This window comes from Microtus ochrogaster, chromosome 4 (genome assembly GCF_000317375.1).
Source record: "Microtus ochrogaster isolate Prairie Vole_2 chromosome 4, MicOch1.0, whole genome shotgun sequence".
NCBI lineage: Eukaryota > Metazoa > Chordata > Mammalia > Rodentia > Cricetidae > Microtus > Microtus ochrogaster.
The window spans coordinates 79,422,940-79,446,826 of NC_022011.1; the positions used below are offsets into that span (position 1 = coordinate 79,422,940).

Genomic DNA, 23,887 nt, shown 5'->3' on the forward strand with positions numbered 1-23,887 from the left:
ACTATCCTGAAGCATCCTGTAGTCGCAACTAAATACTCTGTCTGTCCCTCTCCCTCTCTCCCTTCCTTTCTTTCTATTTGACACCTTCTGTGACTCTTGGGAATACTGAGATATTGGAGGGTGCAGAGATCCATAAGTCGTGGGTATCATAACAGAGTGCCTCAGGGGTGGCACAATTTATGGCCAACCACGGCCTGCTATGTTTCTCTCCCTGCTTTCCCATGAGCTATCAGTGTTATCAGCTTCCATGAGCACACATAGACAAACACTAAGCTGGAAGAGAAAAAATATTGGGAATGAAGAAAGGATGTTTCTAAGGTGCCTGCAAACCCTAATCCTGGGGGGGGGGGGACCAAACCTCTGCTCAGACAGTCACTCCACATTTTGTGATAAAATGACTTAGTATTTCAAATGCTCCCTCCCCACCACGCACAATTAGCTTTTGGCAGGTGGGGCCAATAACTCTTTAAAGCCCCATGACACTCTCTGCCCAGAGCTGGGGATTGGCCTTTACTTATCTTAGAGTCACTTGGCACATATTAGATACTCTGAAATATCCTTGGCCAGATGAGGGTGATGTGAGAAAGAAAGGCTCCTTTGTGGTCATTGTATTGCATACTTTCACATTTGAAAACGGTGCCCAATTTTTAGAATAAATCTCAGGGTTTAAATACAAGGAAAGTTTGTTGCTTCCTACATTTCGAGAGGTGAGACCCTAAGCATGAATGTCACTTTCTCAAGAGACAGAATTTTAAGCCACTAACATTTTCACAGTAGAGCCAACTGTGGCTGATGGAAGTACCCTGAGGATTTTCAAGAGCTTGCTGCGTTGGTCCACACATCCACTCTCTTCTCAACTCTCTTTGAAGTTTTGTGACCAGAAATTATAATAACATACAGTGTACAATCCCTTCCAGCTAGCAGTTACTATCTTGCGGCCATAACTTAAAAAAAAACTATAGATTCATCAATGATTCGTAATGCTCTATCCTGTAAGGAGACACACAGACAAAAGAATTAATGTAGGAGGGCCTGGGGTGACCAGTATTCATTAGCAAAGATGCATAGAAAATCTCTTTAATTTAAGATGCTTTCCCAAGACCTGAGTGTGTCTGTACATCTGGGGAGGCAGGACAGCCTCTGTGTGAAGCTGCTGAGGACCCATGTGTGGCCTGCTCCCACCACACACTGGGCATGGAACTGCACCCTCCGCCCTCCCACAGGGATTCTGGCGGAGGAAGCTTTGCTTCCTCCAGTTACGGGATGGAGCTCACCATTCCAGGATGCGAGCCCCACCTCATCTTGGCTGCATCATCATCATCGTGGTCAGTATGGTTTGCACCAGATTCTCAACAGAACAAGCACGTGTAGGGGTCATTGACTCCATTTTTAAATTTGTTTCAGGTTTTTCAGGTGCCTGACTTTTTATCTTCTTCTACAAGCAAGTACACTTCCTTAGGTGTGTGAACCAGGCTGTATCATCAGGCTCTTGGGTTCCTTTTCCTTGGAGAAAAGCACATTAGATGTACCTGGGGTTAAAGAAGAAGAATTTTTACTTCACTAAAAATGGCACAAAATAGAAATGAGTTCTGAGTAATGAGCTATATATGCAATATCTAAATATAAGAAGCACGTGTGTTCCAAGGTAGTCATTATTAAGCACACTGCATAAGAAAACTCATAAAATCCTTCAGACAGCCATCTAGATAGATGCTTTCTATTTGATGCATTTTGGCAAAGCAGCTCAGCTGCTGGTCCAGAGACTGCAACAAATTTAACGTAAATAAATATTTAATAAACTCTCAGTGTTTTTGGAAAGAAAACCTTCTGTGGAATTATGTGGACATAAAGTGAACTGGCCTGGGAGGAACCAGCCCTTTAGAAAGGACTTCGAACACTGGTGTCTCTTTTATCTTGTCACTCACTTCCTATCAGCAAAGGAAGGCAACTATTAGAAGTCAAATCAAAGGAGTTTATTTTAAGCTTCTTACTGAGAAACCCCTGAAGAGAAGCCAGAAAGCAGAAGTAGGAACCACCGTGGGTCAGAGGGTTTTCTGACAGCTGCTGCCACGTGGTTCCTACATTAACACTCTACGTGGCCAATGAAGAGGATAATCGGTCTCCTCCCATGGTTCCTTCTGAACCTCTGCTGTATGACAGAGAATTTCTGACAAACATTTTCATTCTTCCTAGTGACTGACAATGTGTCCGTTCCCCTCCCCCACAGCTCTTCCCTCTCCTCTTACACAGTTTAAGATTCCAAGGAGAAAGGTATCTTTTAGCAAACATTCTAATTTGTGATATTCAACCTAACTCCAAAATAGCATGAGGGTTAAATGAAATACATATGTTGAGATTTATGAGATATGATCCTTAACCTTTTCATTGTCTGAATTGGAAGTGGGAACATTGCACGATTCCTCTGTCATTCTCTTCCTTTGGCCCAGAGGTCAACAGTCTCAGAAGTCAGTCTAAGTAGCATCAGCCAGGAGGCAGAGTGGATTGCTTCCGTCTCTTCCTTCTGTTCTTCCTCTTGCTCCTCTGCCTAAGGTCATGCAGCACACACAGCACAGAGGTGGAGAAGAGGGTACACAGTCTAGATGCCAGAGCCCAGCGGGAATGAATGCAGCCCAGGAGGGACCAGGGGGGTCTGTCTCAGCATCACCCCAGAATCGTAGCTTGCACCTTGAACCAACTAGCAGCCTGCATATCTGAATTCACCTCTTTTCTATAGAGATTTCTTTGTTTAGTTTAGGGTTTTCTGAGGCAGGCTCTCATTTATGTTGCCCAGTCTGGCCTCTCCCTCCTATCTTTACCCTCGAAGTGCTGAGATTATAGGCATGAATTACCACATCTAGGACAAAAGAAAGTAATTTTATCATGAAGTTTAATATAAATATTTATAGGTATAGGCAACAGCCTAGAATGGGATTTCTTAAACTTTTACCAATGTTGGCCCCTTTGTATCCAATAAATATAGATCTATATTATGTGAGATATATAGGTATATATAAAATGGGCATACAAAGCAAACACATACTGACAGATCATAAAGAAATTTACTTTGAAACAATTCTCTTGGGTACACATAATTTTACCAATTATTGAAGATGAAAACAAATTTACATACTAATGTAGACATGCTTGGTTATTTAAAAATAAAGAACTAAGTCTTATCTAAATATTTGATACTACAGAACCTAGCATCTTCAATGTTTTTCAGAGTTGACTGATACTTTGATTTTTGATTGTGAATGCAGAGAATGTCATTTGACATAAATAAGTAGTCAAAAGTAGAAACTTGTTTAAGGCCATTTCAAAATTCTTGAAAACTTTGTCCTAATCCCAAACCCAAATTCATTTAATAATTTTTTAAAATGAAACTCAAGTCAGCAACTTAAAACTTTTAAAAGGATTTTCTTGTTTTATTTTTATGTATATAAGTGTTTTCTTGAGTGTACACATGAATACCTGGTACTTTCGGAAGCCAAAAGAAGGTGCCAGATCATCTGGAAGTTGCGTAACACTATGTAGGTGCTGAGGCCGCACCTTCATCCTCTACGAGAACAGCAAGTGCTCTTATCCACTGAGCCACGTCTCTGTCCCTCTAAATAGTCTGCTACAATCCAATCCAAACACATATCAATGTGATGTTTACATGAGGAAGATTGACTGTAAAAAAGAAATTAAGTTTGTACTTTAAAGAACAAAAAAATTCTACATAGACTGAAAATTCTGCACATCTTCACGTTCAGTAGTCTTGAGTCCGAGCCGAGGTGTTTTAGGCAGCACTGGCTGGCATCACACACACCAGACAACGTGTATGAGCTGTGCATTTAGGTCCAGAGCTGCAGTGAAGACATTCAGTGCAGCAGGGACCAGCGCTGCCCGAACAACCTTGGATCCATTATGCTTGCTTTTGAAATACTTTTTAGCCATTGCACATTCAAAACCTTTTTTACTGTTGTTGATTTTTTTTTAATCCCACGTTTAGTTACATGGCCTACATCGGGTCTCTATCCATGGTTCAAATAACTGTGGCCTTCGGTCACCCATAGCTGGTCCTCACACTTGTTCCTGAACCAGAAATCTGGCCGTGGATTTCCTAGGAGCATTTGTCAAACTCTATCTAGAGGATCAGTTTGCTACCCAGAGCAAGCTGCCAGGGCCCCAACCGGAAAGGCGCAGTCAGAATCCAGTTCTTCTGAATGTGAGTGCCAGAGTGGTCACTTCTACATCTACAAATGGTATTTTATATAATTTGATCTTTCCGGGGCCTTCTATCCTCATATTAAGAAAAGTAGGTACTTTTTAAATTGCAAAGTTAGTGCTTGCCAAAGCAGGAGATGAGCAATTTTGTAAGCAACTTAACCTCTCTGTTGAAGTCACAAAAAATTATAAATACTCATCACGAAACCTCATGAAGAAAGCAATGGCTGGATTTCCAGATAAGCTGTCCTGGGTCCAGTGACACTCTGAACCTCTATGTCAGCAGTTCTCAAGTAAGTGTTACTGACAGTCAGAGGGTAGAAGCCAAGGATGTTGCTAAAGATGCTGAAATATGCTAGCCAGACTTCACATTGTTAGTTATGGAGTCCAAAAACTATCTATCAAAAGGACAGCAATTGGAGAGTCTGAGCAACAGACAGAGCGGCCCTTATTGGTAGGAAAGGTGGCTGGTTCTTCCCGTGTAACAGGCCTTAAACTACGTTAGTTCACCAGGTATTCTTGAACAAAAATAGCCTATCACTGCTCTACCCCCGGGAAAGGCCCAGGGAAGATAAGTGAGTTGCTCCAAGTCCTCCGAGGTCTGAACTCCTGAGCATTGCTCTAATGCTAGGGGCCAGGGGACCTGCACTCTTAGTAAACAGTTTGTTGTGAGATAAATCAAAAGACATAGCTGGTAAACAACAAAAGCAACTGAGGTCGGTGCCTTCCTGCTAAATTGCTGGCACTGGGGAACAGCAGAGAAACGAGCAGAGTCAGTGGAGAGGGGCTGAGGCTGTCCTGTCAGCTACGGTTACTCATTTACTTCTCAGGTGAAGAACTGATTGACTGACTGTCAATCCCTCTCTCTACACAGGTCATGGTCCTGAAAGCGCTGACCTGGGACTCTTGTTCACAGAGAGCTTCTTGGCTAAAGGGGTCAAAGATACGTGCTGGGTTATTACTGACCTGGTCCAATGACCTAGAAGAATGCAAAATGCAGAGACGAAAGAACTAACATTTTTAGACAATAATAAAAACAGGCTTCACAAATCAACGTTTCTCAAGCAGTGTTAGGTGTCCCAAGGATTCAAGTTACTGACTGGGACACCAGCCTCCGTGATGACCGTCAGCCCAGAGTTCGCACAATGATAGTACATTTTCATAGCCTGCGTCCGTAGTGACTAAAAAGTTCCCCTCTGCTTCTTGTCACCAAGGAAAACTGGGTTTGTTTAGGGAGGAGGTTGAGAAGTGGAGAGGATGAAGCCAAGAAAGAGTTGCTTAGGTTAGAGTTTTTCTTTTCCTCCAGTGACAGTAAAAACGGGCTTTCCAAAGGACAGAAGGCAGGCGACCCAGTATCCCAAGTCTCTCCAAAGTCCGGGCATTTTGTTTTGTATCTAGAACCCCAAAGCAGTTCAATGAAGTCTTTACGGGGGGAGGGGCTTCATCTTTCTCTACCAGACTTTGACTTTTTTGATTCAAAGTGTTGTCGTTCACAAGTCATTCATACAGGGGAGCTTTGACTCCAGGGTCCCCTCACCCGTGGGCATCCAAATCTGGATTCTCTAATCTCTTGTAGACAATGTCACAGTGTTTGCATAGGACCTGCGCCCCTGTCTGTACATTTTACATCACCTAGAGACTGTTTGTAATACCTAGTGTGAATGCTGTATAAATAGTTACACTGTTGTTCAGGGGATGAGACTAATGCAAAAGTCTGTGTGTTCAACAGAGATCCAGTTTATAAAATGACTCAAATCTGCAGTTGGTTGTGTCTGTGGGTGTAATTTCACACTTACAGAAAAGTTAAAAGCATGGTACAACCTAGAGTCTCTAAACATTAACATTTTACCATGTTTTTATTCTCATTTTTATATAAACATATAAGGTTTTGTTCAGTTATTATTCTCTGAACTTTATGGATTTTTACTGTGTTTTGTTTGTTTGTTTTGTTTTTGAGACAAGGTCTTCCTATATAGCTCTGGCTAGCTTAGACCATGCCTCATCAAAAAAAAAAAAAAAAGAAGGGGACATACACCATATTTTATGATAAAGAACATAAAAAAATATGGTGGCTGAGGCCATGCATGGTAACACACATCTTTAATCCCAGCACTAGGGAGTTCAAGGCCAGCCTAGTCTACAGAGTGAGTTCCAACACAGCCAGCACCACACAGAGAAACCCTGTCTTGGAAAACAAACAAACGAACAAAAAAAAAACAGAAAAAGAAAAAAACAAAAAAGAAACAAAACTTTGTAATAGATAACAAAGTCTCAGGCACTGCAAATGCTGCTGAAGTGTGTTGCTGGTTTCATAACTGAAAGATGTATTGTTTCAGTAACAACTTAGAAAACAACAGAGAGATTCTCTTCTCTGTCTAAGTGGATCATGCCTTAAATTCTAAGCGCAGACTATCTCCAAGTTCTATAGGAACCCCCAGGTGCTTTCATTGATCTCCAAATCCTCCACTTATCCTAATTCAAGCCTCTTGTGTCTGGTCACTCATCATCACAGGAATAGCACCCACCTTCCTCACGGCATCCTGGGCTCGTGGTCCCCCTGGGAACTCACCAGTCCTTATATGTGAACAGAGGAGGGCACGAGGGGAGACGATGAAAGGAACACTGCTTCGTGTGTCAGAGGCTGTTCTGGAGGTTGTTCTGGCCCGAGGACTTTTAGCCTAGCGGCTTAGCACCCACGCCGAGGTGCCTGTGTTGACTCTATCAGCTCAGCTTGGACACCGCTCAGCCCCAGCTACCAGAGAATCCAGGGTTTCCTGTTCTCTCAAATGGGAAGACACAATGTTCCAGCCACAATAGCTTTTGCAAACACCTTGTATCTGTGAGCCTGTTTTATCTTCTATAAGTGACCCAGATAATATGTTTTCCACGAGACTAGACATAAAACCAGCCAAGACTGTGTGCAACTCTCCAGTGGAGAGGCCTTTGCCAGTGGGTGGCAATCTCACTATTTACTCCTCTCTCTTCTGCCCCTGGCAAAGTCAACAGCCGAAGTCACATCCTCTATCAGAGGGGCATTAAAACCCACAATTGTTTTGCTTTCTTCAGATAATTTCTCTGGAAATTTGATTTACAGTGAAATTAGACATTTCAATATTCAGCGACTATCAAGGGCAGGCTTAAACAAAACACTATAACTAATTGGATTTACGAATATGAAATGTCATTAAAATCTCTGAATATGTCATTTTATGAGTGCTTTCTGCTTCTCCCCATAATTATGCATTTTAAATTATTATGTATTTGAGAAGCAGAAGCTCTGCGGCCTGGACATTTGTATGCTACAAATCAATTCCTACACAAAAAAGATTTGGGTAAACTAAACCAAATTATTAAGTAATTTAAAAGCCTGTTTTTAAACATCTATAACTGTACCATGAGCCAGCTACATCCCCATGTTTCCCATATTTTGATATTTCTCATTGGTTTAATATGTCAGAAGATTTTTTTATTTCTTTCTTTATAAGTCTTTTAGGTAAGATAATACCTAATATCAGTAAAGATGATACGCTGAATTATTTTATATCTTAAATATGCTGTTGCTTATAAAGTGGTAGAAATTAAGTACATGTATATGTATTTGAAATCCTATTTATACATTTGTTTATAGACACATTTATTTGTCAAAATACTGAGTCACATGTAATAACCATTACTTTAAAGGGGACATTAAAGAGAAAAAGGAAAGAAGAAATTTCTTAGTAACCCAAAGCAGGCATGATTCTGGAGGCGTCCACACAGTCTGCACTTCAGTTTGTGTCAATTGATTTTCTTCTGTGAAGTAATCCAGGCCTGTGTGAGTCTAAGGAGAGAGAATCAAGGACAAAGACACCATTTGGGGCTGGAGAGATGGCTCAGCAGTTAAGAGCCTATACTGCTCTCGCAGAGGACCCAGGCTCTGTTTTCAGCACCCACGTTAGGCTGCTGGCAACCACCTGTTACAACAGCCTCAGAGGATCCCATCATCTCTTCTGGCCTCTGCAGACACCTGCACTCCAGTGCACATATCACACACACACACACACACACACACACACACACACACACAAACATATCACACACACATAACACACATATCACACACACATACACACACATATCACACACACATACACACACATAAACACACACATCACACACACACATCACACACACACACATCACACACATACACACACATATCACACACACACGAGTACATAATTTTAAAAATAAATCTAGAAGAATAAAACTAAACACACTGTGTTGCCCTGGCAGGGAACCTTCCAGGCCTGCAGGCTATGGGGAAAGAGAGGGCTCTTTCCAAAGGTGATGTTCTCTCTGGCTGGCTGCCCCACACTGACTTAGGAACTAACACAGTGTTCCTAAGTGGAGAGGGAGCTGACCTTTTCCCCTGTTTGCCCTTGCCAGAAGTTAGAAGGGCAGGGCCTCCATGACTTCAGACCTGACGCAGCCAGACTTCCTCCTACTGGGTGGGGTGCCGCTCCACAGGTCCACAGTAAGCACACGGTGCTGAGGGGAAGCAGAGGCACAAGTCCCTGTGGAAGGGTACAGGAAACCCGTCTCTTGCTTGCACAGCAAAACTGATATTCCTACTGGCTCTGTGCTGGATAGTTTGGTCAGTTTTACCGGAAAAAGCTGCTTCATTTTGTCCTGTTTATACGTTCCTTTATTTTTCTACAAGAACTTAGTGTTAAAGAGAGAATTTAAAGATTTGAGACATCAGGCCTTCATCTCCCACCCTGCTCTTACTTCCTGGACTCTCTCACTTCGTTATCAGCAATACTCTCTGAGCCAGATGGGAGGGGGACTCGAACTCACTCACAATAAGAAACCACACCAGGAATGCTTTCTTACTGACAGCTGCTCTCCTCTCCTGGATTCTGAAAATAAATGGCAGTCCGGCAGGACAAGAAGACCAAGCTAAGTACGGTGGTTCTCAATCTGTAGGTCGTGACCCTTTTCTGGAGGCTTAAATGGCCTTGTCACAGGGGTCACCTAAAACCACCGGAAACACGGATCTTTACATTATGATTCGTTACAGTAGCAAAATTACAGTTATGAAGTAGCAGCAATGAAAGTCATCGTTGGGCCTCGCCACAGTGTGAGGAACTGTATTAAAGGGCCCCAGCCTGAGGAAGGCCGAGAACTGCTCCTCTAGGGGACTTTGATCCCGGTTTGCTCTTCAGGTTCACTGAGTGATGAGAGCTAAGGTTTTACTGTGAGACTCTGTCTCTCAGATGGATGAGTGCGTGTGGGAGATTAAGGTCCCTCCTCTGTGCAACTCTGGTGGTTCCTTCTGCCCCGTGACTGTGCCGCTCTGTTCCCACTCCATTTCTTCCCATCCGGATGTTTCTAAATTCTGCCTGGTTGGCTTTGGCACGATCTTTAAAAAGCCGCATGTGACATAAATGACTTGTCCTTTCCAACAAGCCGCCAGATAATCATTGTAGCACCTTAGTATCTATTTGTCGACTCAAGTTCTTAGAAATAGCTCACATTCGTCAACATGCGGTTGTTCTAATTTGCGATTTTCTTTCTAATTTTGAACATCCAGGACACCATCCTTTATTGTTCATGAGAGAAGTGTCCCTGTCGCGTATAAGAGGAAGAAAATGTTGGTGTTGTTTTGGGTGTTGGCCCTCCTTGTCCTGTGCACTTTGCTGTGGAATTACAAAGGACAACTGAAGATAGCAGACGTCACCGACAAGTACATTTTCATCACTGGTTGTGACACAGGCTTTGGGAACTTAGCAGCCAGGACTTTTGATAAAAAGGGGTTCCGTGTGATCGCTGCCTGCCTGACTGAGTCAGGAGCGACGGCTTTGAAGGCAACAACCTCAGACAGACTTCACACGGTGCTGCTGGATGTCACTGACCCTGAGAATGTCAAGAAGACGGCCCAGTGGGTGAAGAGCCATGTAGGGAATAAAGGTAAGAGAAGAGGGTCTGTGGGGTGGGGCGGTTGGGAGATGAGGAAGCAACTAGAGCAAAACAAAATGAAAATGTCTGCGAAGGCAATTTCTTAATCTCCACAGAGCTCCTAAGTAATCCCAGTGTGTGTGAGATGTGTCCCAGACAGACTGCCTAGAGCCCCAGCAGGTGAATCTAGAACAGAAGTGAAACCCTACCTGCTCCTGACCCTTCTCCAACAACATCTCAGCAGAGGGAGTTGAGTCTATAGGAGAATATGGAATCAGCCTCCAGATCACCACTTGGATTACCTGGGACCCACACCTCCACAGATGGGTTCCAGAGTGCAGACATCGTTAGTGGTTGGGAGAACAGGGCCTAAGGGTGTGAGGATGCCGGTCTTAAGGAGTGCACTCCCTCTGCTTTAGATCGCTAGATAACTGCACTCTGAGCTGGGAGAGTTTTGTCAGCTTTGAATCATCAAATATTCTCATAGAAGAAGATATCTGGGTTCATAACAGAGAAAAGCAAATGTATGTTTGAGCTCTTTAGCTCTAAGCCTCTGAACCTCAAATGCAGTGATTTAGCAAAGCCTCCGGACAAATTCCGGTGCCTGAATTCCAACACCTTTAGCAGTACTACATATTTCCAATCAAGAAACAGCCAAGTAAGATGACTTATTTTTCTAGCAAATTTCAGCATAAAGTGGGCTTGTATCACTTCTCCATCCATGCAGAATATTTTATAAATACACACTGACTGCACCCTCTTGCTAGGCAGGGAAACAGACTAATTTTCTCTACGTCTGAGATGAGAAATCAGAAAGTCTGCCTTCAAAAAGCAGAAACAATATGACCCTCAGAACCAGAAATAGATTAGCGAGGCTGAATTCCAGAAGCTAAGCATGGACCACTTCAACTTAGTCTCCCGAAACGCGAAAACATTTCAAAGCAGGAATGACTACAAAAAGCAAATCACACCACTGTGTAAACAAAGAACTGTATTTCCATCAGAGAGGCCCATAGGAACGACATCTTCCACCGTTTCCCCTTCCCTCCCTCCCTGCTCCAGGTCTGTGGGGTCTGATCAATAACGCTGGTGTCCTGGGCGTGCTGGCTCCCACTGATTGGCTGACGGTGAACGACTACAGAGAACCCATTGAAGTTAACCTGTTTGGACTCATCGACGTGACGCTCAATATGCTTCCGCTGCTCAAAAAAGCGCGAGGGCGTGTTATCAACGTCTCCAGCGTCGGAGGCCGGCTTGCTTTTGGTGGCGGGGGCTACACTCCATCCAAATACGCGGTGGAAGGTTTCAATGACAGCTTGAGGTAAGGTGAATTCATTGATTTATACGATAATTGCTGCTAACGCATACCGGATACTTAGTATATATGAGGTATTCTTTTTAACACTTTAAATATTTCCCCTCGTCCAGGGTTACACAGCTGGTAGGTGGTAGACCTGAGATTTGAACCCTAGTCTGCATTTGACTCTCACTGATTTCACCTCTTGTATTAGCGCATGATGCCCCCAGTGGGGTGAACTTACAGTCAACAGGTCAGTTTGTCTAGTAGAGAATTGTTCAGGGTTGGTTGCTCCATTGTTATTTCTGGAAGGTGCTAACAGGACAGTACCAGCTTCCTTCTCTCTCCTCAGCAGCTGCCCAATACACTCCACTTGGGTTCTGCAGCTGTATCCTGGGTGAGAGGCAGGGAGGGGATGCTTGATTTGTCTTCCCTGGAACCAGAATTCGCGACTATCAGTTCAAAGTCCCTAAGTGCTTTTTCAGTCAAGGGTCTTAAAAGCAATGGCCGTGCATTGAAATTGTGTTAAGAGAACAGCGATTACTGAAAGGACAATTTTCAGACATGTGGGGGATGTGGAGAGAAATCCCAAAGGATAGGAATAGGGGCTAACTCCAAAGGGCATTACTATCCAAGGAGTAAAAGATGAAGAGACACAGAAGTCTCTAGAACCTGGAGACACAGAGACTGACAGCTCCAGCTAAAGGATGAAATAAATAACCAGTGTCCACACCACATGAGGAATTATTAATCTCTCTTCTTGTTCTCACACTCCTGATTCCAATAGTCCACGTCCACCAGATGCTGGGGTACACTAATGCAGGTGAGCCTTCTGGGATATAGTGCAAGCAAAAGGGACCAGGGAAGCAAGTGGAAGTTAAGTCGGTTGAGTCGTGCTGAAACAAGCAAGAGAAAAGATAAAATTGCTATCGGCTCGCCTTTAATTCCCCCATTTGCTTATTCAGTTGGTATTCACTGAAGGCATATGTTAGAGTTATGCTGCATACCACAGATCTAGGAGTAGCTTAGTAATAAAGAGGATAGATGACCCCTCTGAGGTTAATAGGGGCCGATAGCTCCATTCTGCCCCATGATCTAGTTGCCAAGGCGGAGTCTCCTAAGAGATAAACACAATAACATTTATTCGGAACATTAATGTGAAGTAATATAGCCTGGAGAACTTGTTAAGGAAGCTTAAGGGGTGGGTCTGGGATACGACCAGGGAGTTTTTCTACAGCGTTACCAGGTGTAGTCGGCTCAGAGATCATCACACTCCTAGTAACACTGTCATGGCGATCTCTCTCAGCCTCATTCTGTTCTACAAAATGCAATATCTTAATAAAATGCTAGTATTTAAAAAATATGTTTCAACTGGAGTGTTTGTAGACTCTGTTGTGTAGCTATACACTGCCTGAAAGTAACCAACAGAAAGTGTTTATGTCTTTATGAACCACAGAACTGGTATTTGACACAGAATGGTACATGCAGACTAGTCCAGGGTGTCTTCATACATAGAGAATGGCGGAGGGACAACAAAGAGAGGCCTGGGACTCTGAAGCTGTATTTGCTCAGCAAGCTTGTTGGTTTCATGTTGTCATAGCAACATGTAGGTCTCTTAAACTTAGCAGAGTGGCCTGTCTCCCGTCCGTGTCATTTTCACAAGTACGCAGGAAAGAGGTCTTCTCAAATACCTTCTTGGAACTGCCATCTCCCAGATCCAGCAAACATCAGTTGGTAGATGAATAAAATATAAATAGGTTGAAAAATAACCTTTAAGATTTTAATGTAATACACCTTTGAAAATCTCTCAGGATTGAACTGATTTATATTGTCAGTAAATAAAATATATTTCAGGTTGTGCAATAGTTTTGTTGCTAAGAAGCACAGTCTGGAAAGAATTGAATTACATTTTAAGATTACAGCTAGAGCTTACAAAAATGCCTTATGGTGAGGGATGGGGATGCAGCTGAGTGGCAGAGCTCTCGCCTAGCAATACAAGGTTCTGGGTTCAAGCCACAGCATGGGTAAGATGTCTATAAAATGAGTAATTGCCTCTTTATACATTCTTAGTGGAAATGTGCATTAAAATTAGGAAACAATTATTCATGCAATACATTGTTCGGTTGACAGGAAGGAGGTGCCAACAACATTTCTAAACTGTGACTCAGTAAATATGTAGACTTGAGGTTGTTTATAGTGTTGTGAAGGGACAGCCTGCCCAGCAGCACAGGGATCAAGGCAGCATGCCAGGGATCGTGATACTAGATCTTTTAGCATCCTCAGTTATTCTGCAATCCACATTCCAAAACCCAAGGGAAACCTGTCCACCCAAGCCGGTCCCTGCTCCATTTCCCCATCAGATACTTTGAGCACGGAGAAGAAATCATCTTAGCCCAAAGGCTTATCAGCTTAACAAGAACTGGATTAGTGTGGGGTTATTCAGAGGGTTGTCCCACCCACGTCCATTTCCTGTTCCGTCATTCAGCGTCACCTGGCCGCCTTGAACTCCAGTTTCTTCAACTTTAAAGTGACGGGGTAGAAAGAAGATGTTTGTTGCCAACACAGTCAGTGTTGACTCTGTGCAAAGATTTATGAGTAACTAGTTAACAAGTAGTAAACATTCTCCAAACAAACTTGAATGAAACAGCAAGAACAATGAAGGCCTAGGATGTGACTACGTAATGCTTGCCTGGCCTGGAGGAAGCCCCTAGGTGGGACCACAGCTCAATGAAAACATGTTTTCTTTCTCCAGAGTTGGGCTTTTTTTATAATCATTAATATTGAGAACACTACTTCGCATAACCTGGTATAACGTGGCAGATATGTGTGCACGCCATTGTAGAAATTGTTAGAAACTCTATTTTAATCACGGGCCAAAATGCACTAAGATGGTTTTAGGAAATTCAAGTCAGATATTCAAGTTATCAGTTATCAAAATCAAACATCCTATCATAATACTATAGGAAGACATACTAACATGATAATTACATGCTGAGTAATGACAATAGTAAATACCAAAAATTTTGGCTTTCAATAATAAAAACATCATGTTTCTTTAAGAACAGAAAACCTGGTTTGTACAGAAAAACAGCACCATTGACAGCATACTGTTCTCTCAAATCCTATCTGAATGTTTCACGCAGCTTGCATCGATTTTGCCAGGGATAACGGCAGGTGCAGAGCAAAGAGCACAGGTTCTGTGTTCAGAAACCAAAGGCACAGTGAGATTGTCTATGTAACATGGGCACGCACTACAACGAACACCTCAGTCACTCAAAGAATTTTGAACCAATTTTTCATTATTGAGCATTCAACAGTCAATTAACTGTTGCCAAATTCTTTACAACCCCGGCACAGGATGCCATATGGGTCCTGACCCACAGTTTGAGAAACTGAGCTCTTAGGTGAGGAGCAGGGAGTTTATGTAATCATAAACTTCCTCCAGAATCATGTGTCAGTGCCCCCAGTGATAGATGGAATGCTGATTTTCTGCTTCGGATGGGGTGCAGGAAGACTTTTTTTTTTTAATTAAAAGATTCTTTGATTGCTCTTCTCACAGGCGGGACATGAAAGCTTTCGGTGTACATGTCTCGTGCATTGAACCAGGACTGTTCAAAACAGAACTGGCAGATCCCAAGAAGACAACTGAAAAAAAGCTGGCCATTTGGGAACACCTGTCTCCAGACATCAAACAGCAGTACGGAGAAGACTACATCGAAAAAAGTGAGTTTGGGGGTGAATCCAGTGTCTTCTGGGATTCGTCGTCCTGGCCATCGTGAAGAGTCACAGACACAATGATGGGAATCTTTAATCTGGGTTTTAAGCCCAGTACCACCTCTTGCCTGTTACTGAGGAAATTAACAAATGCTAGGCATTATGCTAGGAATTTCTGAATTATGTCATTTATGCCTCAAAAGAAGTATTGGAGTAGTGAACAGAGGCTTTGCAAGGTAAAGATTCCTTTCCCGGGGATTCAGTATCTCCTGGTCAGCTCAGATATGAAGCCAGGCCGCCTGGCTCTCAGAGTCTCATTTCTATACCTATTTCATCTTGTTACTAAACACAAGCCACTCTTTCAGCATTGTTCAAGAATCTGTGGCGGTGACAGTGATAGATAAGACTCAGACTGTGGTCCTTAGAGTCCCCTAGAGCTGACTACAAAGAGTAACCAAGTAAACACCAGACTACACGGCATCAAGAGAACAGACCCTCTTTAGGGAGACCCAGAGAGTCAGAAGTGAAGTGAATGATGCAGTCTTTAATTGCCCTGGAATATGGGCCGAGAAAGGGACCCAGCTGATGGAGAAGTCTTAACAGGGCAGGACAGGACAAGTTTGAATAAGGCTTTAGAACCCTTACTAGAATTCTAATTTAGAATTTACTTGGGTGATGGAAACTCTCAGGAGTCAGGAACACATGGAAGGGGAAGAGGAAGGAGAGGTAAAATGAGTCAAAAGACTGAGTCACGGGGAGAGAATCATAATTGAGATTACACAATGATGATTTATACTGTGAACATTTACAAAGCAGTCGTCATTGCTCTAAGTGCCCCACATTTCATTCATTTACAATCTGGAAGCTCTGTGGATGCTACTATGCCCTTCATTGTATAGGAATGACATACAAATGTCATAGACATAGAAATGACACACCTGAAACTGCACAGCTGGATTTGAACCCAGCGTAATTGTGTCATGCCTTCTTGGGTGCTGCGCACCGCGCCCCCGTGTCTGCGCTCTGTGCGCTAGAACCCAGTTCACGAGCTTCGGGAAAGGGGGCTGGAGGTTGAGAATACAGACACAGAGACAAACCGACACACGCAGATCTTTTAACACTGATTCCCAAAGCCCCAAGAATCCCCCTTTATTGTGTTCAGGGGCAGATTATATAGAGATAGCCACGCCCCAGCCAAACCCACCAGAAACCACTCTCCTGCCATCAGCAACTCCTGAAGGTCTCGTGCTCAGAGCAGCTGTAGGCACTCAGATCAAGGGAAAACAAGCTGTTTACAAGAAATTCAGGATCTGGGGTCTCACTGCTCCCAACACTTGGGCACTCTAATTAATACAAAGAAAGCAATAGAGTGAAGACTTCAGTCAAAGTTCCTCTTAGGCCCTTCCTCCCACCCCAGTTTCCTGAACCTGTAATGTTTGCTTGCTCTTCCTCAAACACTGAGCTCTTGCCTTCAGTGGAACAAGGCCCTGCCTTCCTTCCATGTCACACCATCCCTCCAGACTGTGACTCTGCCTCATCACTGGTCACACAACACAGCAAGGTTCAAGATCAGCTGAATGGAAACCCAAGACTAAAATTAGAAAACACACAGGGAAGTTTCCAAGATGATAGGCAGTCCCAGCCACCACCATCTCAATGTAATACACTCACACACACCAGAAAAAGCCTCCTGAGGATTCCAACTAGAACACCTGGCTGACAAACTTGCCCAAGAATGTCTCTCTGTGAACTTTAAGCCATCACCATTAGAAGCTGTATTTCTTACATTCTGACTCCAGAGGTCTTATGTAGGTCAAAGGTAAAAGATTGAACTTAATCCTGTTAGACTTAATACTTCAGAGACAAGGCCCTTTGTTTAATAGAGTTTTCCATGTTAGATAATCAGGGTGATACCGATAATTAGCTATGACTATATCACAAAATTCCTTCCAAAAATTTTCTGGCATATAACAAACAGTTGCACAAATTTATGAAGCACAGTGCGACGTGGCTATCAATGGTAAAAACAGATCAAGGAGGCTGGTATATTGATTTTTGAAACATTTATCATTTCTTTGGGTTGAAAACATTCCAAATTTTCTTTACTAAGAAATATAAAAAAGCGCTGAGCTCAATTTTTTATTAATTTGTCATATTAATTATTTCTGAGTCAGAATTTAGAGGTGAGCCAGACTTATAGTTCCAATGCAGACCAGAAATTTAAGATCAGCCTTCTTCATTTCCCAAGCTGAACAGCAAGGTTAACTAGGCATTAACACTTCCTCCTTTGAACAACTTGTGGCCACTTAACAAATACCACTGTCACTTACTAGGTTCTTTGGACAATTGAGGGCCTGAGACCTAACATGGTAGGTCTGCTCCCTGAGAAGACATGGTCCAGGCATGTTTGAAAACACATGAATATCAAATGGTAGCTCTACTTTGAAGTTTGTTTTGTTTTGTTTTGCTTTGCTTTGTTTTTGAGAAAGCCCATACCGTGTTCCATAATTGCTGTTTTAGCTTACATTCTCAGCGACCACACACACAGATCTCCTTCTTCCACACCCAGGTCAAACTCCTCTTTTGTCTCATTGCCTCTCTGATGGTCCAATACGGTGTCTTGCTGTGGGCTGAATTTGAGCACTAGAGCAATTCATGCGCTGTGAACAGCACATTCACACACACACACACACACACACACACACACACACACACCCTCACTGGCCCTGTTTATGACCTCTTGAGAAATGTCTGTTTAGATTCTTTCCATGTTTTGAAAACCAGATTGTATTCTTTTTTTTTTTCTATTGAGTTGTTGGAAGTCTCTTTGTATGTCTTCTTGGATATCAACCCGTTATCATTGTATGGTTTGCAAAGACTTTTTCCCGTTCCATGAGTTGTCTCTTTGTTCTTTTAGCTGCTTCCTTTATACACCACAGATGGTTAGTCTGATGCAGTTCTGTGCATCCATTTTGGATTTTGTGATTTGTGCTATAGGACCATCTTCAAAACTTATTGCTGAGTCCAATTTCAAAAGCGTTTTCTCTGTGCTTTATAGTTTTGGGTTCTACTTTAAAGTCCTTGATCATCCTGAATTGACTTTTACATTTGATATGAGCTAAGGCTCCAATTTCATTCCCTTACCTGTGGGAAGTTGTTTGTCCAACACTTTAAAAAAAATAAGAATACAGGGCTTCAAATCATCCCCAATTCTTTGTGAACATATTTACCTTGGTGGGATCTTAGGTCGTGACTCAAACACTTCATTTGCCCCACAGCTGGGAGACTTTTCCCTTCTGATTCAGGACATTACTGTGGAGACGTTCAGTGGGGTGGGTGCCCTCCTGTCTTCCTATGTACACATGCACCCTCATACACAAGAATGTGTACAGAATCATATATAACACAGCACTCTCCAGAAAGGATTAGGATTCCAAATTATGGCTTCCTAGGGACAAGGTCCTCGTGGACCTTCCCTACTGCCTCTAAAGAAGCAGTCTTCAAGGTCCTCAGACAGCAGCATTACTTGAAAACTAGTAGAAAACGCAAATACTAAGACTTCAGGTGTACTGGTTTAGGGATTCTCTATGTAGAAACCAGAAGGCTGGGTTTTAAAACGCCCTCTAGGAGATTCTATTGCCCACTCGAGTTTGAGATGAGACCGGCTGGCCTAAAGAAGATGTTGCAGCATCCTTTTCTGGAGAATGGAAACTCATTCCAGTGAGCCTCAATTATAATGGCAAATTCACAATCAAAGTCCCTGTCCTGTGTCTTCCTGTTTGCACCCTCGCCTCCCACTGTGCTTCTTTTCTGCCCAAGAGTAAGCATATTGTTGGCTCTTCTTACAGGTCTACACAAACTGAAAAACAATACATGCTCTGTCAACTTGGACCTCTCTCTAGTGGTAGAGTGCATGGACCACGCTCTAACGAGCATCTTCCCCAAGACTCGCTACACCGCTGGAAAAGATGCCAAGACCTTTTGGATACCTCTGTCTCACATGCCATCGGTTTTACAAGACTTTTTATTACTGAAACAGAAAGTAGAGCTGGCAAATCCCAAAGCGGTGTGACTCAATCGACCACAAGGGCCTGCCCCAAGCTTTGAGGCTGGCTGATTTCAAAGACTAATCATTTCAATCTCAGTCTTTACCAAACCCAACGTGGACTCCTTTAGAGCATGTTTCTGTTTATAAAAGAGGGAGTTCCAGGGTCCCTTAAGTCTTCTTTGAAAATAAGGACAGAGAAGGCTTATCACGCAGTCAGTCTTGCCAGATACTGAAGCCTTGCCTGATTGGTAGGGTAAAAGGGAAACAAAAAGACTTCTATCCAAAATACGTGTGCTGCTACCTGCCCCTTGCGGGTTCAGTAAGCCAGGAAGTTAAGCACTGTGTTTTGTCAAAATGTTCAGAGATAAGAAGCCTTTCAAAAGTGAACCTGATGGCTCTGGTATCTCGCTGAGAAGGAGACACAGGCTGGAACTCACTAGGTTCTGATAAGCTTTGACGCGAACAAGAAAGTGGTCAAGCAAGCACTCACTGGTACCAACTGAGAGGCCGTGAGCAACACAGGGAAGAAATGCAAACAGAAAGACAAGAGACAGGGAAGGAGACGAGAAGCAGGGAGACTCCAACCCAAGTTCCACGCTCCAGAGGGACACACAGAAGATGTACCACCACGGCTGCTGTGACGTCATCCCGTCTGGTCCCAGTCCCAGAGGCCCTTCACCTCTGGCTTCACTGTCAGCTGCATCATGGCAGAAATTCACCAGCACCATTGGCTGCAGCCACTTCCTGTTTCAGTGGTCAGGTTCTTGGCTCCATTTCATAAACTCTGTAGCTTGCTGCCCTTCGACTGTCCAGATGTCCCAAGGCTGCCAAGATCTGCAGAATCTGAAGGAAACTCCTTTGCTGATCTTCCCACTGTATTAGTCCGATTGTTCAATCTTCTGATTCTGTATTTGTTTTGCCTTTTTCTGAGACAGTTATTTTTAATTCCTTTAAGTAGCTCAATTTGCTGTTTCTTCCGACCAGAAACTAAGTAACATGCAGTCTACCATTAAGAGCAAGCCTGTCAACTGTGTTACCCACTTTAAAGTGTCAGCTGCATCTCTGTTACGCCTCTGTTACTTTCTCCTCAGTTGTAGCTCAGTCATCACCTTCCCCTCAGAGAAGATTCAATGGACCACAGTGGTTACTCTTCACCTCTTGGGTCAGAGATACTGTGAAGGAGCCTGCAGTTATAATAAGCCATCTGAGCCCAGGGGTCACCGAATAAGCCGAGTGTTAAGAACAAATTACTAATTTCTGTAGCTGAAAGCAGGGCAAGTCTAAACCATCCAGACTAAAAAGAATCTCCTCCATTTAATTCATTTATTTTTTTTGTTTTTTTGTTTTTTGTTTTGTTTGTTTTGTTGCTTTTTTTTTTTTTGAGATAGGGTTTCTCTGTAGCTTTGGAGCCTGACCTGGAACTAGCTCTTGTAGACCAGGCTAGCCTTTTTTAAAATTTATTTATTAATATCTTCAAAAACCCTGAAACATCTGTGGGGAGCTCAGCCTAGTATATAATGAGAAAAATTCCCAGGAAGCTTCTAAGAAAACTGCTCAAATTTTATCCTTCTGCATGGTATTAGTCCTAATAGTTCTTGGTAGAATAAAATATCTGGTAGAATAAAATATCTAGACTCATTTACTATGTGGAGGAACTAGCCACACATCCTCAAAATGAAAAAAAAAAAACTCTGGTATCTACAAGTGATTTATATCAATTTTAGTATAAGTGATCACCTCCTGAATTCTTGAATGCCAAACAAGACAATTTTGCTTTGTCTTGTTTTTAACTTATTTATTTTTATTTTACATGCATGTGCGTTTTTCTATGGGTGTTGGGTCTCCTGGAATCAGAGTTACAGACAGTTGTCAGCTGCCATGTGGGTGCTGGGAATTGAACCCAGGTCCTCTGGAAGAGCAGCTTGTGCTCTTAACCACTGAGCCATCTCTCCAAGTCTGACAATTGTGATAGTTTTTCCTTAACTCTGTGGTGATTTTTGCCCTTCTTTTAGTTGCTGGGACTCAAATACTCAGGATCTCATGCAAGAGCCCATGCTATACCACTGAGCTACACCACACCCCAGCCCGTGATTTATTTTTAAAAAGGAAAATGTTTATAGTTTCCATCATAGTTTATGAAGCATTGTGCCAGCCAGAGCCCTGCCTCCATCTGTCTAACAATTTCCAAGCTCTCTTGTTGGGCAACCTGCCAGAGAAAGATCAAGATCCACAGCCTTCCTTGATGCCTAGAAACAGGATATAACCTGAAATAGGTCAGGCCAAGACGACCCAACCCAACTGTCTGTCATTTTCTGTAGTCAATAATTGCCCCAACTGACCCACTTCACATCCGTTAGAGAAACTGGAAACAGAAAGGACCCACTATGGATCTGTAGCCTACATGGTAGACAACAGCCATTGTGTTATCCATAGGGAAAAATTTACCCTCAGCCTTTGGTCCTGGGACTCTAAGAGGATGGCAGAGAAAAGCAAGCAAGTGTGGGCCTCCCTCCAAAAAATGAAAGTGTTGGACATTTACTGACGCTCACCTTGTATTTTGTCTTTAAACCTGTCCTTTCTGTTTTGTATACTGATTTGCAGAGATTAACTCACATGACTATTGGCTAAAAGCCCTAACAACAAAGTTGTTCCATATGATTCTAAAGGCTCGACTTTTTAGCCAGATATTGTAGCACACATACCTTTAATCCTGGAACTCAGGAAACAGAGGCAGGTGGATCTCTGAGTTGGAGGGCAGGCTGGGCTAGGGTGGAGGTGGGGGGAGCTCAACAGTTCTCTGTTAACAAACCACTTCCCTGCTGTGATGAAATTAAGCCATCATGATGATAATTGCCTGGAAATGACGGGTGGAAGCTATCTGAATTTCTAAACCCCTTGTATCTCAGAAGCTGACCTTGACTGAGGACAGAGTCTTTGCAGAGACAGTCAAGTGAAAATGAGGTCTTAGAGCTGATCTTGGTGGTACACAGCTTTAATCCCAGCAATGGGGAGGCAGAGGAAGACAAATCTCTGTGAGTACCTGGCCAGACTGGCCTACAGAGTGAGTCCCAGGACAACCAAGGCCATGTGGAGACCCTATCAAAATAAAACAAAAAATCAAGGCTTAAAGTGGACCTTAATCCAATAGGATTGGTGTACTCATAAGAAAGAGACATTTAGACATAAAGCATAAAGAAAGACATGCTTGCAGGGAGGAGGGCAATAAGCTAATAGATACAGTATAAGGTGGTTATCTACAGCACATGGAGAGAGGCCTGAGCAGGCCTTTCCACACAGCCTTTAAAGAGCCAACCCTACCACCATCTTGATTTCTGACTTTTAATCACCAGAAGTACAGCAGTAATTTTCTGTTGTTTAAGTCCCTAGTGTAGTAAAAGCATCCTTGTCTTCTCACCTGTGAGCATCTTTCTCAAACGTGTCTCTTCAAATCCTTGGGAGGGTCTGGAGAGATGGCACGGTGGTTAAAGCACACACTACCTCTTCAGTTCTTGCACACATTGGGCCGCTCACAACCACCTATAATTCCAGCTCCAGGAAATCCAATGCCCTTTTCTGGCCTCCGTGGGTGCCTACACACATGTGCACATACATGTACATACAACATAAAAATAATGAAAGTTTGTTTTGTTTTGTTTGCCTGGTACTGTTGTTTGAAAGTATTTTTTTATTCTTCATGAGGACCCTGTGTGGGAGCCCTTCTCGTCGAGTCTTGAAGAAAGACTTGTGGGTGAAGCCCTTTAGCAAGAAACCATCACTGCTCTTCCCGTTCGCTTGAAGACTGGCTGGAGAGTAGAGACAAGGAAAACAGCTTGCTCGGTCTTAAAAACTGAGCAGCAGCATTTGTCAAATCTTAGAATACTGCTAAGGAACACCAGGCTTTCTTCATGTTGTAGGCACATTGTAAAACAAACTTAGGTTTGTGGCAGAACACATCTCAATCTGCTACTTGAACTGGCTGGCCAAAGACAAGAACAAGAGGTGCATTGCAACTTTCATTCTTCTCAGTTTTGTAAGTTTGACGGGAAGGGCAGACAGAATGGTGAAAAGAACGGTCAAGGTGTGTGGGCTAAAACATTGTCAGTTTTCTGAGTCTCTCCTGCAGAGTCCTGCCTGTGAGACTGTGACAATGGGGAAGGAGGATTAGAGGCTGGAGGACTGGCCTCAAAGGATGCTATGTCACGGCTGCCAAGTTGCAAGGCCTGTGAATCTCTCACTCACCTCATAATTTCAAAGGAAAGAGAATAATGCACAGGAAAAGTGGGGACTGGGAACACGTTCTTTGCCAGATTCAGGACAGAGTCGGACTTGGGCAGAAAGAGATGTGTTTCTTATATCTGGGTGACAACAGAAGGGCCCTATTGCATAGTAAGAGAACTAACCTCAAAGAGTGACAAGAACAGAGAAGTAAGCCCAGTGCCTCCTCCTGAAACACTTGAAGAGACAAGATGATGGCAGTGATGATGGTAGTGGCTATAATGATGATGGCTGATACCCAGTGTTGAACAACTGCTATGTAACAAAGCACTGTGCAGTATAACTGCTAATTATTAATTAACTTGCGTTCATTGCATGCATCATTGTCTAATTTCATCATTATACAACAACATTGCAAAATTCCTACAAAGAAAAGCAGAGCCTGGGTGGGTTTCACAATTTGC

General features: G+C 43.0%; 1 protein-coding gene across 1 annotated transcript; it reads left to right on the forward strand.

The window, feature by feature from the left end:
- The first annotated feature begins 9,838 nt into the window (after positions 1-9,838).
- Dhrs9 (dehydrogenase/reductase 9) lies at positions 9,839-20,487 on the forward strand. Its single transcript, XM_026778749.1, has 4 exons — positions 9,839-10,161; positions 11,212-11,470; positions 15,006-15,169; positions 19,009-20,487. The coding sequence occupies exons 1-4, from the start codon at positions 9,843-9,845 to the stop codon at positions 19,230-19,232; spliced, it is 966 nt and encodes a 321-aa protein (XP_026634550.1). The 5' UTR covers positions 9,839-9,842; the 3' UTR covers positions 19,233-20,487.
- The last annotated feature ends 3,400 nt before the right edge of the window (positions 20,488-23,887 follow it).

Excerpts from the sequence above, each read along its gene's own strand:
- Dhrs9 (XM_026778749.1), top strand. The coding sequence starts at position 9,843 with ATGTTGGTGTTGTTTTGGGTGTTGGCCCTCCTTGTCCTGTGCACTTTG. Across the intron at positions 10,162-11,211 it reads GAGCCATGTAGGGAATAAAG|GTCTGTGGGGTCTGATCAAT; the intron begins GTAAGAGAAGAG and ends TCCCTGCTCCAG. Across the intron at positions 11,471-15,005 it reads GGTTTCAATGACAGCTTGAG|GCGGGACATGAAAGCTTTCG; the intron begins GTAAGGTGAATT and ends CTCTTCTCACAG.